The 14,077-nt window shown below is 32.9% G+C and overlaps 2 protein-coding genes across 2 annotated transcripts; one reads left to right on the top strand and one right to left on the bottom strand.

Moving 5' to 3' along the window:
- Window positions 1-1,085: 1,085 nt before the first annotated feature.
- On the bottom strand, window positions 1,086-13,503 carry LOC123699834 (endochitinase A). The gene is made up of 7 exons (XM_045646871.1): window positions 13,221-13,503; window positions 5,351-5,516; window positions 3,818-4,056; window positions 3,354-3,530; window positions 2,767-2,955; window positions 1,534-1,712; window positions 1,086-1,216 (listed from the first exon to the last, which is right to left on the bottom strand). Exons 1-7 carry the CDS (start codon window positions 13,270-13,272, stop codon window positions 1,205-1,207), a joined length of 1,014 nt encoding a protein of 337 aa, XP_045502827.1. The 5' UTR covers window positions 13,273-13,503; the 3' UTR covers window positions 1,086-1,204.
- Window positions 7,258-7,874, top strand: LOC123699835 (NADH dehydrogenase [ubiquinone] 1 alpha subcomplex subunit 8-like). The gene has a single exon (XM_045646872.1). The coding sequence runs from the start codon at window positions 7,335-7,337 to the stop codon at window positions 7,872-7,874; it is 540 nt and encodes a 179-aa protein (XP_045502828.1). The 5' UTR covers window positions 7,258-7,334.
- Window positions 13,504-14,077: the final 574 nt, after the last annotated feature.

Here is a 14,077-nt window from a genome sequence, read left to right on the forward strand (position 1 = left end):
TTAAATTGGTAATGTGAAGTCCTTTCCTTTGGAAGTCAGTAAATAGGTACCTATGTAAAAAAATTGCTATTATAATATAAATAAATTTTATATTTTGTGCTAATGTAGTTTATCTCAGCATTGCAAACAAAGATATTGAAGCAGACCCCAGTTTAATTTAAGTCGGAGTCGGAGTTTGCAGTCGGAGGCCAAGACCCACTTTGGGGTCACCGCGCCAGATAGTAAGTATTTTAAATGTAGATATAACCATTATTCATTGTAACTAAGGGACAAGTAAAACACATTTATTATTGGAAACTTTTAAAATTCAAGATACAGCTAAGTGATTTTGCAATAGCCCTTAGAAGGAAGGTACTATTATTTGTTAATACTGAAGAAAATTATACTTAAAAAAAACATTACATATTTTACTTTGAAAATAAAGAACTGCATTCAAAGTGTTGGAAATTGAAATATCTATTAAAATTGCACCTGTACATTTATTGCATCTTCACGGTTAAGTATGAAATCTGTAACAAACTTGATGGAAGGAAATCTATGATACTTTAAAATGTCGAAATAAGATATTCTTTTGACTCCTTTGTCTAACTGTATTCTGCACCAAGCACGAGCATGGAGACTGAAGAGGCTTTATTGTATGTATTATATAATATATAATGTACAATACATACTACCTTTTCGCCTCGTAAAAAAACCCACATAGTTCCCGTTCCCAAAGGATTTTCGAGCTACCTATAACAAACTATCCTATGTTACCATAATATGTGTCTCAAATTTCATGAACATAGGTTCAGCAGTTTTTGCATGAAGGAGTAACAACATACTTTTCGCATTTATAATATTAGTAGGATGTTTTGAATTAAAATTATTTGAGATTGCCATTGATCAATCCGTACAGAATTTGATATTTCGCATTTTTGTGAGGGTATCATAATATTATACACGCAATAAACCCAGTATACATTTGCATGTATAGTGCAAATGTGTACTTACATAAGTACCAAACAGTAAGAAATGTAAGTCAGTCGGTTTTTTGGAAATACGGCATAGTTATTCATGCCGTAACATAATAAAAAAAAAACAACTAATTTAATAACATTTTAATTTCGAAAGTACAAAAATATCACATACTTAGGTATTTGAATAATTTACATAGAAATTCTTAATCTATACACGTTTTATGACTAACTATATCCTGTACTTCTTATCCGAATCTCTGAAACAAACAAAAAAAAAGATTTAAATTGGGAATCATACAGGTACCTACATATTGATCAATAAGTAGGTATACACTTCTGAATATTTTTGTTCTTGCAATTTACTTAAGTACCTAACTACCAAATAAAGCGTTCCGCCAAAAAGCCTAAAATCTATATGCTATGTCCTTTCTCAGGTTTCAATCTATCTCTGTTTTCCAAATTTCTTCTAAAACTGCTCAGTGGACGAGGTAAACAGAGTAATAAGATACTTTGCATTTATAATACATATTAGCTATGTAGGAGTAGGGATTATAAGTTTCTCAGATATTCTTACCTGAGCCGCACCAGCTAATAATGAAAAGAAACTACGTTGTGGGGGTCGGCAATGCTTCTTGCCACCTTCTGCACAGCACAAGTTAGGGAAGCAGTCCACGCTAGATTGACACTTCTGAGGAAACGAGTCGAATTGCGGCGGTGGTGAGCATTGAAGGTAAGACTCCAACATTCTTATTGCTGGAAAAAAAAGAAAGTCACTATCAATTAGAAATAGACAGTAAAAGTACTGGAGCCAACGTCCAGCATATGTAGCAGCATTCAATAAATTGTACACTACGTAAGATACTTTTCCTCGCAATTCGCATCTATCAGAATTACCTATTATAGAATCTAAAGAGAGTTCTCCATTGCTGCAGTTGTGCCTATTTATTGGAATTTCTTAATAGGTCATTTATTTAAATAAATTCACTATAATTTAAACGAAACAATTCATTAAATGGAACGCGGTTATCGGTTAATTAACATGCCAATAAGTTAATTATGTAGCGAGAGAAGTAGAATTTCTATAGTTTTTGGCGAGAGTAGGTGGTGGTGGTAGTGCCCATAATCGGAGAGATTTTAAAAATAAACGTGAAAATGGCCCTGACTTAGAAGTTATTCATTGTCGTCTTGAACTTTAGTAACCCTGACCATAACTAGTACACAATTCGACACTGTTTTTACGTGGGTAGGTACAAAATTAAAAAAAAAATGTAACAAGGTTTCTGATCCATTATGTTGTATAATATGCAGCTTAGGTACTTAACATAGATCGGTAACAGGTCTACATTATTATAAAATGGTTCTCTTTTGAGTCTTTCCTATAAAGAAGCAGAAGTTTCCAAATTAAAATAGGGACATATTAGACCGAACATGGACCGTACGTATTTGAATGGATATTCCCACGTAAATAGTATTATATTATTATTATCTGTGCACGTACCCAACTGCAAGTACACAGAAGAATTCTTTCGATAAACTTTCGTTTAAACCAAAAATTAAATAATAATTATAAAGGCAACTAAAAACCTACGCAGTTGTTACATAAATTTTATTGCGGAAGCCGTTACGAATGTATTATTTAATTCGATGCTGTCTTAGACGAAGAATTATTTTAGCAATAAAAAACGAAAATTGCGTCTAATCCACTTTTATGTATTTTGTAATTTGTTTATGAAATTATGAGTAATCTTACTCGGGGATTCTCTAGAGTTCTACAAGATTTTTCCTGCTATGAAAAAAATATACTAACGAGCCTCTATCCTATTGGCCACTGGAACAAGGTCGAGGCGAGCTCTTGCCGTGCGGCAGTAGGAGCGGGTGCCGTCGGGGCAGCACACGCGCGGCCAGCAGTCGGCGTCCGTCTTGCATGATTGTACTTCGAACAGCAGCTCGCCCAGCGGCGTGGCGGGACATTCACGTGGAATGACGCCCAGGATTGCTGATTATTGAGAAACTTAAATTAATTGTAACGATTTTTTTGAAATAAGAAATTAACTGCCAATAATAATTCTTGTTCCTACATATTATTATTGTATTACTAAGGTATTACTTAACTAGTTTGTTTAAATTGATGAAATAGTTAATAGAATAAAATGAAAATGAAAATAATAAACCTAACTATAGTAAGTACCTAGTTATATATATCATGAATGATGAACAGGAAACGTCAAATAAATTATTTCTGAATATAGTTATTATTGAGCACAGATTCTGTTAGCAATATGAATTAATTAATTTGAAAGTGATATAGGTAATTGTATGCATATGCGGAAGACAATAATTTGGACATTATTTCGAGATTAACGTGTTTGGACGTTTATTGAAATTATATCATACGCTGGTGTGATTGTTCCTTGACAGTAGGTCGTGGGGCTGGCACGCCTTTCACGCATTGCCCTTGGCAGCACACCTGGTCGGGCCCGCTGCTGGCGCGGCATTGCGAGTTGTTCTCACAAAGGAGTGGAAACAGCACTGTTGGTATTGACTTTGGGCACACGTACTTTTGGCTTTTGCCTGTAAAAATTGTATAATGTAGAATTTATTAGCAAAGACACACATTAGACAGCTGAAATCTTTAAGAAGTTCAATTTCGGTTATTAAACAGAGATTTATAGCTCTATTGATAAATTGTGCAACGATTAAGGAAATGTTATAGATCCTTACACTACGTAGTTAGGTACCTACTATATCAAGCCCTTTTGCGTTAAAATATATAGGAAAATAACATTTTTAGAGATTCACAGGGCTTAACAATATTTATTGATTACGTTAAAACCATGTTAAAACCAAGAAACCATTACCTAATTTAGCTGGAGCGCTACTCTTAGGCGTTGTTTGGATGGGTAAAATCTGCAGGAAAGGTCTCGGTGGCTCCGTCGAAGTCGTCGTGGGCTTCGGCGTCGTAGTCGTGGTAGTGGTGGTTGAACTGGTGGTACTTGGAGTTGTTGTAGTGGTAGTGGTAGTAGTGGTTGTTGTTGTGCTAGTGCTTGTGCTGGTGCTTGTGCTGGTGCTCAACTCGAGTACACTCGCCTCGGTGCTTCTAAAATATTACATTACGATTGATGTCCGAACTACGAAAGCTCTCTAGTGATAAGCGGTGCTTCTAACAAATTCTAATCTAATGCATTCCTAAATTTGATGAAAATGATATCATTTACCTACTACCATTACTACGTTACCTACTATAACTATATTCTAAGAAATTGTCTCTGTTTTTAATATTAAACTTCTTGCAATAGGTACCTAATACGAGTGAAACTCTAAATAAATATTATGACAAGGTCTATTAATACGGTCATTCAGTGAAAACCTACGGCTTCAGCTGCTTAACTTGTTATGTTGTTAGGTACCTATTTCGTTTATCAAGTAAAGCAAACTTTAAATTCTTATGTCTTTCCATCTACAACTTACCTAGTTACTTACTTATATTTTTTTAAATTCGTTTTCGATATTAAGTACCTAAATGTATAATTTACACAATTAGCATCTCTATTGAAATCATAAACTAATTAGGCGATTATTGCAAACTTCACACAAATTAAATGTGACACAAATTGAATAGGTACAAAGTTAGTCTTCGTAAAATAAGAGGCAATTTAATGGTACCTATGCGTAATTGGTACAATATTGGTTGAATTAGAATCATAATAAAATTAAATAAATTACAACTTAGTTATGAAATTAGCTAGGTCCGGTGGTGAATGGCCTTAACCTGAACCCTGGCCACTCACTTTTAAAACTGGCAAATTGCTGTTTAATTTTAGGACCCGGTGATTATTTGATCATTTATGTATTACTTTTAGATAAACAGCTTGTATACCTACCTAATATACCTAATTGAAATAAATTACAAGTTAATTTGTGTAAGTGAGGCTATTCCTATAGGTATATAGTGTACATATAGGTAAGTTAAGTACCTAACTACCTATAGGCTGGTGGTTATGAGCATATAATGCATATAACTTTAAATTTAGTGTTTCATTGAGATCGCATAAAATAAGAAAACTATCCTATAGAGTTTAGAAGCCGCAGGTTGAAAGCTAGTTTTTCGATACAAGAACAACCAACATTGCGAAGATATCCTAGCAATTTTGTTTTTAAGTGATCTCATTAATGAAATATGGAATGATGGAATCTAACTACAAGCAGAGTACCTACCTAAGATATAAAAATACAAGTATTTATGCAGACAAAATAAATGAAACTAACAAGTTAACATAGTTATTGACTACGACAAAAACGTACTTCAGTACACTAAATATTCTTCTGTAGATGAATTGAAAGATATTTTATAAATTGGTAAACACTAAACAGATTTGTTATATAAACCTCACCGTAACTTAGAGGCGCCTGGTACGCCCTTTGTACAGAACCCCTTACAGCAAAGCTGTTGTGCTCCCATGAGACTACATTCCGTGTGCTTTTTGCAAGGCAATGGGAAGAGATCCAACCATCCGCTACTTGTGCGCACCTTCGGACATTGTAGTGATTGGGAGTAACCTGAATAAAAATTGAATCATTTAATGTTATGGTACTTAATATCTTAAACCAACATTTCTATTGTGTATGTAAAAATATATAAGAAAACGGAACCAATTACCTAACAGTGTTATTAATCTACTAGTTAGTAACTAATAGTCTAATTATTAATTATAGTTACTAAGTACATAGAAACTAACCGAAACATTTGGGTAACGGGTATAGTACACTCGTTTAGGAATTGACTTTGAGACCTTCGTTGTTGATTTAAATGCAGCTCGAGCGCGGTCGATAGTAATCGGATACAGCAAGATGTGCGATATGCTATCCGATCGCTTGTAACTTAAGTCGACATTAGGGATGTGAATTCTTGAACCCACATTAAAATAATCATAACTATTTCTGTATATACCTACCAATGATAAGGTTTTATCTCTTCCAGTAGCACTTATTTTGCTTACTAACTTACCTAAATTAAACACTTTTAATTTGATAAGTTGATAACGCTTACGATTGGGTACTTATTTACAATTTACATATTTTTTTCTTTTCGAATAATTTTAAGCATTGGTACTTAAGTAGTAAGATTACGTACCTACCTACTTGTATTGCAATATTTACGTAATGTTCTGTTTAAAATTTAGGTAACAACGCATGTTTAAGTTGAAAACATAAAAGTATCCGTCCGGTACAGTTATGTGGTTAAGATAATATTATTTAGACCGCGTCTATATTCGTTCATTGTTTTCAAAATCTGATCAACCACTCAAATGTACCTACTTCCTCGAATAAGATCAGAAAATTAAGAAGAAATGGAAATATATTCATATATTGTAGTAAAAATTTAAAATATCAATATTAATATAGTTAACTAAGTGCTTACTTTCATTTCAGTGCGGATTAGAAAAAAAAATCAAAAAGAAGGCTGACCTTAATACCTAACTATTCAGTCTATAAAGAATAAGAAGCAGTGAAACAGATGGAAATTTCATACTAATATTATAAAGCTGAAGAGTTAGTTTGTTTGTTTGAACGCCCTAATCTCAGGAACTACGGGTCCGATTTGAAAAATTCTTTCGGTGTTAGATAGCTCATTAATTTTATTTAAGTATTTATTTATTTATAACACTTCATTGTACAAAATAATGCAGGAAATATGGTACAAATTTATGAGGTACAAAAATTTTGCACAATAGGCGGCCTAAATTAATATACTTACCTATGAATGAATAAGGCTATAGGCTATAATACATAATATATATTATTATATCATCACGACCGACCAACAGGAGCGGAGCCACGCACCCGACAGAGAAGAATAGAGTAAGTAGGTATTACCGTATTATGAGACAAACATGTTGAAGACAAGTAGGTAAAAAAAATTATTGAACGATATTTGATAAGGTCTCCTTATAGACACGTGTCGAGTACATAGGTAAGTATTAGAGTTGTTTAAACATTATTTAGGTAACTAAGTAGGTACCTATACACAGATCCAATTTTTTCCTGATGCTTCCGGTTGTTAGATTGGTTAAAATTTGGGTTATTCAAGGTCAAAATCACAGGCAAAAATAATAGAGTAGGCTCTAAAGCTCTACAAGATGACAAAGTACAAGTACCTATACTAACTTTATGGTTTCCTAAAACAATGATATGTGATGATCTGTGGTGATGATATTACTGAGTATTACGTAATTATATAAATAAATTAATAAATACGTCATAGTTGACACAAAAGTTGATTTATTTAAGTTTGATATTGACATCTTTAACAAACGAAATCTTCTTGCTTGAAGACAGAATTCACACAAATCAGTTTTGCCCTGAAGTTATTTAATCATGGTTATCACAAATGACATCCAATTGCCTGAATTTAAAACCCTCACCGTTCCAGAGGTAAATTTATCAACACCAACATTAATGGCTGCTGCTCCATATCTTGGCAAGGACTGCGAAGCTATCAACAACGAGTTTATGCTATGTCGATTTGAGTCTCGGGATCCTAGAGTTTGTGTAGATCTAGGTAAACTGGTGACTTCATGTACACTACAATTTTTTAAAAAAGTAAAGAATAATTGTAGGCACGAATTTAATCAATATGCCCAGTGTATAGATAAAAGTTCTGGGGATTTTTCGTTCTCGGTTTGTCGAAAAACGCAAGCCGTATTTGACAAATGCATGGATGAGAAGTTATGTATGAAAAGACCCGATTTTGGATACTTTTGTCGTGCTCGGGTGCATAAGAGCCGTGTTGCACCTCCACCACCGGAGCCCTGCCCTTGCCACTCGAAGGTGCCGGATCCGACACCGTCTCTACCTGACTGTAAACCACGCCCTCCACCCCGCTTCGGATCCCGTAACTTTTGGATGACTGAGTGATGATTTATTTTCAATTTAATTAATTTATTATTGTTTTGTATTTTTGTTATTAACTATTAAAAAAGATTAGTTATTTATTTAAAACTTTAAATAATACCTATGCATATGAATCTAGATTGTACACAATCAAAGAGAACAATAAAACCAAGATTTATGTTTGAAAGTGTTACAGACATATTTTATTATATTATGTACTAACTGCTAGTAGTAGATAATAGATTGTATAATACGATGCAATATAATATATATATATCCTACTATAGTATTAATGTAAATGTAAGTTCAGTGTTTTTTTTATCTAAACTTATTTGTACTAAGTACGACTTAATTACAATGAAAATCTATAGGTCCGTATAATAAAAGATGTAAGTAGTTTTTTCTTAGAAACTACTGGTCGTATTTCAAAAATTCGAGATTCGGAATAAAACAAAGTCGATTTCGCTCTGTCCGTCCCTAATAAGAAGTAGCGACAAGCGCAAGGGCTTCCCCCCTTGACGGGGATCTCAAACCTCGGCTTGGGCTGTCGCTTGAGTGGAGGAGGCCGGAAGGGCCCCAGTCGGACGGGGTCCCTATTATCACCTATTATGCTTAAATCATCAAAACAAATTTGTTAAGTTTTAGATAAAGCAGACGAAGCCGCGGGCGGAATGCGATATTACCATATTAAAAAATAAAAATTATGTATTATTGCACGCCTCATAAGCGAAGCGTTGAGGTGGGTACTACTGTCACTTCGCGCAAAACATCTGATTTTTCAAACTTAAAATGTCTTTATGTATCATACATTGCACTTGTAAGATAATACATACACACACATATTAAGAAAAAACACTATTTTTAACATTCATGATATTTTTGATGTCATTTTTGTTATTTAGGACCCGTCTGAGTCTCAGTCTGTTATTTAAACTAGTTAAAAAACAGTTTAAAAAAGTTCTGTCTTGGACGTCCGTGTCTGTATGTGCGGAGGATTTGCGACCGAAATACTTTACTAATCGAGTCTTTTTTTTCTCTTACGCTTGAGTATGCTCAGGAATAGAACCCTTTCATTTTTCAGGGTCTGATTCGATGTGGTTTAATTGTTATTAAATAAAAAAAAAATATATCGACTGTTCTCCATAATTTTAGTATATCTATTATCTATATATATTCTTTATTTTTTTTATTTTTTATATTTTATAGTGTACTCAAAATTCCCCATTATAAACTCGATTCTTTATACTATAAGCCAAGGTTTAAAAAAATTAGTTGGTAGTCAGCGCAGTTTCACATCTAGGTAGGTGGGGTCACAACTCACAAGAAAAATAGCTCAATTATTACGGTATTACGGTACCGCTTTCTTTACTTTTCCAACTGTTTTATTTTATTTCTTTTTTATATTATATTTATAGTGAACTCTTTATAAATAATCAATTTTATTGTAAAGGATGAGATTATGAGGCGTGCACTTTTGGATTTTCCAAACTATATATACTTTATAGACGGTTAATAAAAATAGGTATCTAAGAGTACGATAAATTATTTTTTTAACATAATAATATTATCTACATATTTTACTACTGATATTGCAAAAATGAAAGGTTTTAGAATGAAATTTCATTGAAGGTTATGGAGGTTAGGTAACTATACTTGGTCACTATTACGGTAATCTTCGAAATATGTTGTAACTACTAAATATACAAAACATTAGATTTTTATATTATTCACACAATATAATAGTGTGTGGCCATTTCCCTAGCTATATTCAATCGTAAACTAAATATGTTTTTAATCTAATTTTAGATTTTCATAATTTACATGCTCTTTATTAGCACACTATTAGTTTATGGCAGGAAAATCGTCATAATAAAAATCAGTATCACCGACAGAGATCATATAGGTATCTATATGATCTCTGTCGGTGATACTGATTTTTTACGAGACGTTAAGAACTCAAGATCAATTGAATTGCGTAATTGTTTGTAAGCTTAGTTTTGTCTTATTTTACTAGATAGGTAATCAAATTATGTATATAACAGGCAATTTGTTGGTGCGCAATGTCCATGACATCATTTCACAAAGAAATAATTATAGCCTATAATAATTAATCTGCACATTATATAAGTTATTATACCTATATAATCCATTTCAATCATTGAAATAAATTATTATAACCTATAGGTATAGGCTATAGATATGGTATAAGCTTCTTGGCTATAGGTACGTAACCTTAAGCTGCAGGTTCTGTAGGTTTAACAAATCTCAACACGAATAATAATGAACATACCTACCCATCTCTCTATACATAGGTATATTATCATTTACCTACATAATGGTAGGTTATATAAGATTCTAGAATTTTCTCCCTCCGATTGATCTTCAAGGAATTCTAAAATCAAAACTGAAATTTTGCCAAAAAATATAGGTATAATCATAATTAATAACATCAAAACCTGCAAAATTTTGTGTTTTTTGAATTAAAACACCTCTTTCTTATCTATTATCAAACATTTAGGTATGATGTAAACGATCGCAGTCATTAGAAATTTGAATATGGGCTAATTTACCAAGAAAGGCATAAAAAGTAGACTAGGTATGAATCTTTCGTAAGAGTAAATGAAGTAAATATACACTAAGAAGGTAATAGAGACTCTACCAATGCTGAAACCATCCACTCAAATGATTTACCTAATTATTTATGCATTACAATATTATGCATCATGCTAGACACAATACTTATAAATGTTTAGTACCTACCTAATATTATGTAGTGATGGACTAGGTACAACCATGTACAACTTACAATCTGTGCAAGTAGTTACCTACCTACTTATTCTATATGTAGACCGTATGCGTAAAATTTTATGTTATCGCATTAAACTTTCATATGGAAGCTTTTATAAGATTTCATCAATCCTTGCTCTTGAAAGCACTTTATATAACCAAAATAACCCAGATTCGGGACAAAATGTCACAAGCAGTCACCTACATATAAGTTGATTGGTATTGCGCACTTGATATAACCAGTAACCACCAAAGACTGGTGATTATTACATCTACACCAAGAAACAGGAAAACTTGCAGAAGTAAAATCGAAAGTATTTAAGTAGTTAAATGGAAAGTTACTTATTGCAGAATTATTATGTTCCTATTTATGATATAAGTCTATAATACAAAATATGTAGGTTTTGAGTAGATATGTACTTATCTTTTTGGGGGGAGGAGGCCGGAAGGTCCCTAGTCGGACGGGTTGAAATGAACTATATAATAATTATTAGGTATACTTGTGAATTTAAAATATCCAAATAATAGACCTAACTAAAGACATATCACATAATACAAGAATTAAGCGATTAAGTGACCTGTGTTACAGATAATATTTAATACTATGAATAATAGATACTTAAAGTAACTACCTATTCTTAAAATCTTTATTTACCTGTACCTGTGTGTAATTTAGCCACAGCTGCGTTCTAACTGAAATACTAGGCTAATGGCAGAAAAACAGAAAATACGCTACGAATTGAGAAACATCCGTCGGTTTGGAGAATATCGGTTAAAAATTAAAAAATATCTGAGCAAGAATAACTAATCCGACCAAAAAATTCGATCTAATTCCTAAAATTCTTTATTCGCGGATCGAATCGGTACATACACTATTATTATAATATGTATTTACCTAAATTAAAATCATTCGTTATCCTTACTAAACGCCTGAACTACAACTAAGTAAAACGGATTTATAATGTCGACAAAAAAAAATGAAAAACGAGTAAAAAGTGCCAAGCCATTGCCTAAAACTGAAGATTTGATTGATTACCTAATTAAATGGTAATTAATAAAATATACCTATACGTATGGTTAAAAACTTTTACAATTACTTTTACAATTACTTAACTCTTACAATTACCATACATATTTACAACAATTAGACTGATTTCTTAACGTATTTGCTTTTTATTTCGTCACCTCGGAACGTAGGTATCCCCTATAACCCCATACAAATTATACCATTACACCATATTCACGGTTTCGATATTTCCGCGGCACATTTACGAAACCTACCCGCAAATAAAGAGCTTTTACTGCATATTGGGTAATTAATTGTAATGATTAAATAAAAGCTGTATGCTGTAGCTCAGTATCTATACATATATATAACTAGCTTACCGCGCGCGGCTTCGCCCGCTTTCTCTTAAACGATTTGAAATTTAAACTATCCTATCTCTCAAGTTGGATCGAACTGCACATAGTGTGCGAATTTCATTATAATCGGTTATGTGGTTTAGGAGTCCATTGAAGACAAACATTGTGACACGAGATTTATATATGTTACCGGAAATGTATGAAATCAAGGAATTGTATACAATTCCTAGGAAATGTGTAGGTACAATTCCGATACCATTTAGGAAATGTATAAAATATTGTTTAAAAAACTATTTGATGCATGCATATCCTAGGAAATGTATAATCTTCCTAGGAATTGTATACAATTCCTATATCGTATTAGGAAATGTGTAAAGTAAATGCTTTCTGTAATAAAACACGTTGTTATTTTTTTTATTATAGCTCTTATTGATACAATCGGGTAACAGTCATACCGTAAAATTGTAATAATATTATGTTCATATTATTATCTTCGATCGTTCGATCTTCGTCGACGGAGCCCCGCTTCGCGGGGCTTTAGTCCAACCCTTGCCTGCGACATATCAATATCTTAAATGTTTTACATTTCCGATAGCTATTTAGGAAATGTATAGATTTCCTAGGAAATGTGTATAACTTAATTTATTTCACACATTTCCGTACGATTTTAGGAATTGTATACTTACATTTCCTAGGAATTGTATACAATGACGGATTACATACATTTCCTGTAACATATATATTAAGAAATAAATCTGTAGAAGGATCAATTCTGTACATTGAAAATATTGAAAAAATAAATAGCAGGGGGTGTTACTGGATCGATACCAAGCCCAAATATGTGATTAAAAAAAATTTTGTCTGTCTGTCTGTCTGTCTGTCTGTCTGTCTGTATGTTCAGGCATCACGTGAAAACTAACGGTTCGATTTCGATGAAACTTGGGAAACTTGGTATAATTATACCTTATTATCCTGGGCATAAAATAGGATACTTTTGATCCCGGAAAAATACGTAGAAAAAAAATAAATCTTAATTTTTCTTAATTTTTCCGCGCGGACAAAGTCGCGGGCGGAAGCTAGTGATTAAATAAAACTGATGCGTATTCTATATAATATAATTAGGTATGTGGTTTAAAATCTTAAGATGCATACAAAAATATACCTAATACGAGGTGCATTAAATAACCATTAAAAGTAAATTTAATTTAATTAAAACCTCACCTGTCTTGACAAATCCAAGTAACAAAAAAAGCGTTAAAGCTTTAAGCTTCATAATGTTTTCACAAATAAATCACGAAAGATCACAAATACACAGTTTATCTAAATGCGAGCCTTGTACTAGAGGCTCTCGTCACCTCTTTACTGTCAAGCCTGGGCTGGCGAATGGCGCTCTGGGCCCAGCCGTTGCATAAGTACCGGGCTGTTGATACAGATTATCATTTGGCGGACAAACACTTTCGCTGCACTTTATTGCTTCAATGTGCTTGCCCTCCTTACGGTTCTGAGGTTCAACTTATTGTAAAGTACCACTTATGATGATTATTCTTTATGTAGCCTCCTGCCTCGCTTTCGGCAAATTTCCGAGCAAAGATTTACTTGTGTATTATAACATAACGTTACCGAACCTGTATGATACGAAATGCTACTTTTTAAAAGAATGTAGGTATTTAAAATGTTGTGTTACATAACGTATAAAAATTGTTCTCCTGACCGATTTTTAAATCTAGTGTGTTGAGATAATATGATTAATTTATAAAGAGAAACCCCTTTCTCATTAATTCTTACAAAGCAGTTTGGCGGAATGGAAGTTCATAAGATATTAACAGTACCTAGGTACTGTAGAAGCTTCGCAGACGCTCTAGACTCTAGAGAGACTTTAGACTCTCTAGAGTCTAGACTCTAGAGCGTCGGCGAAGCTTCTACATCTAGGTACTTACCGGTTTTAAGGTATATTAAATTTTAAATATTAGTAGCTACACAATATTTTGATTTGAATTAAATCCAAACCCAGATGAACATCTGACATATCATACTGATAATAATTTGTAATGTTCTACATAATAACTGCACTCTGAAGA

The sequence above is a fragment of the Colias croceus genome, chromosome 18, assembly GCF_905220415.1.
Source record: "Colias croceus chromosome 18, ilColCroc2.1".
NCBI lineage: Eukaryota > Metazoa > Arthropoda > Insecta > Lepidoptera > Pieridae > Colias > Colias croceus.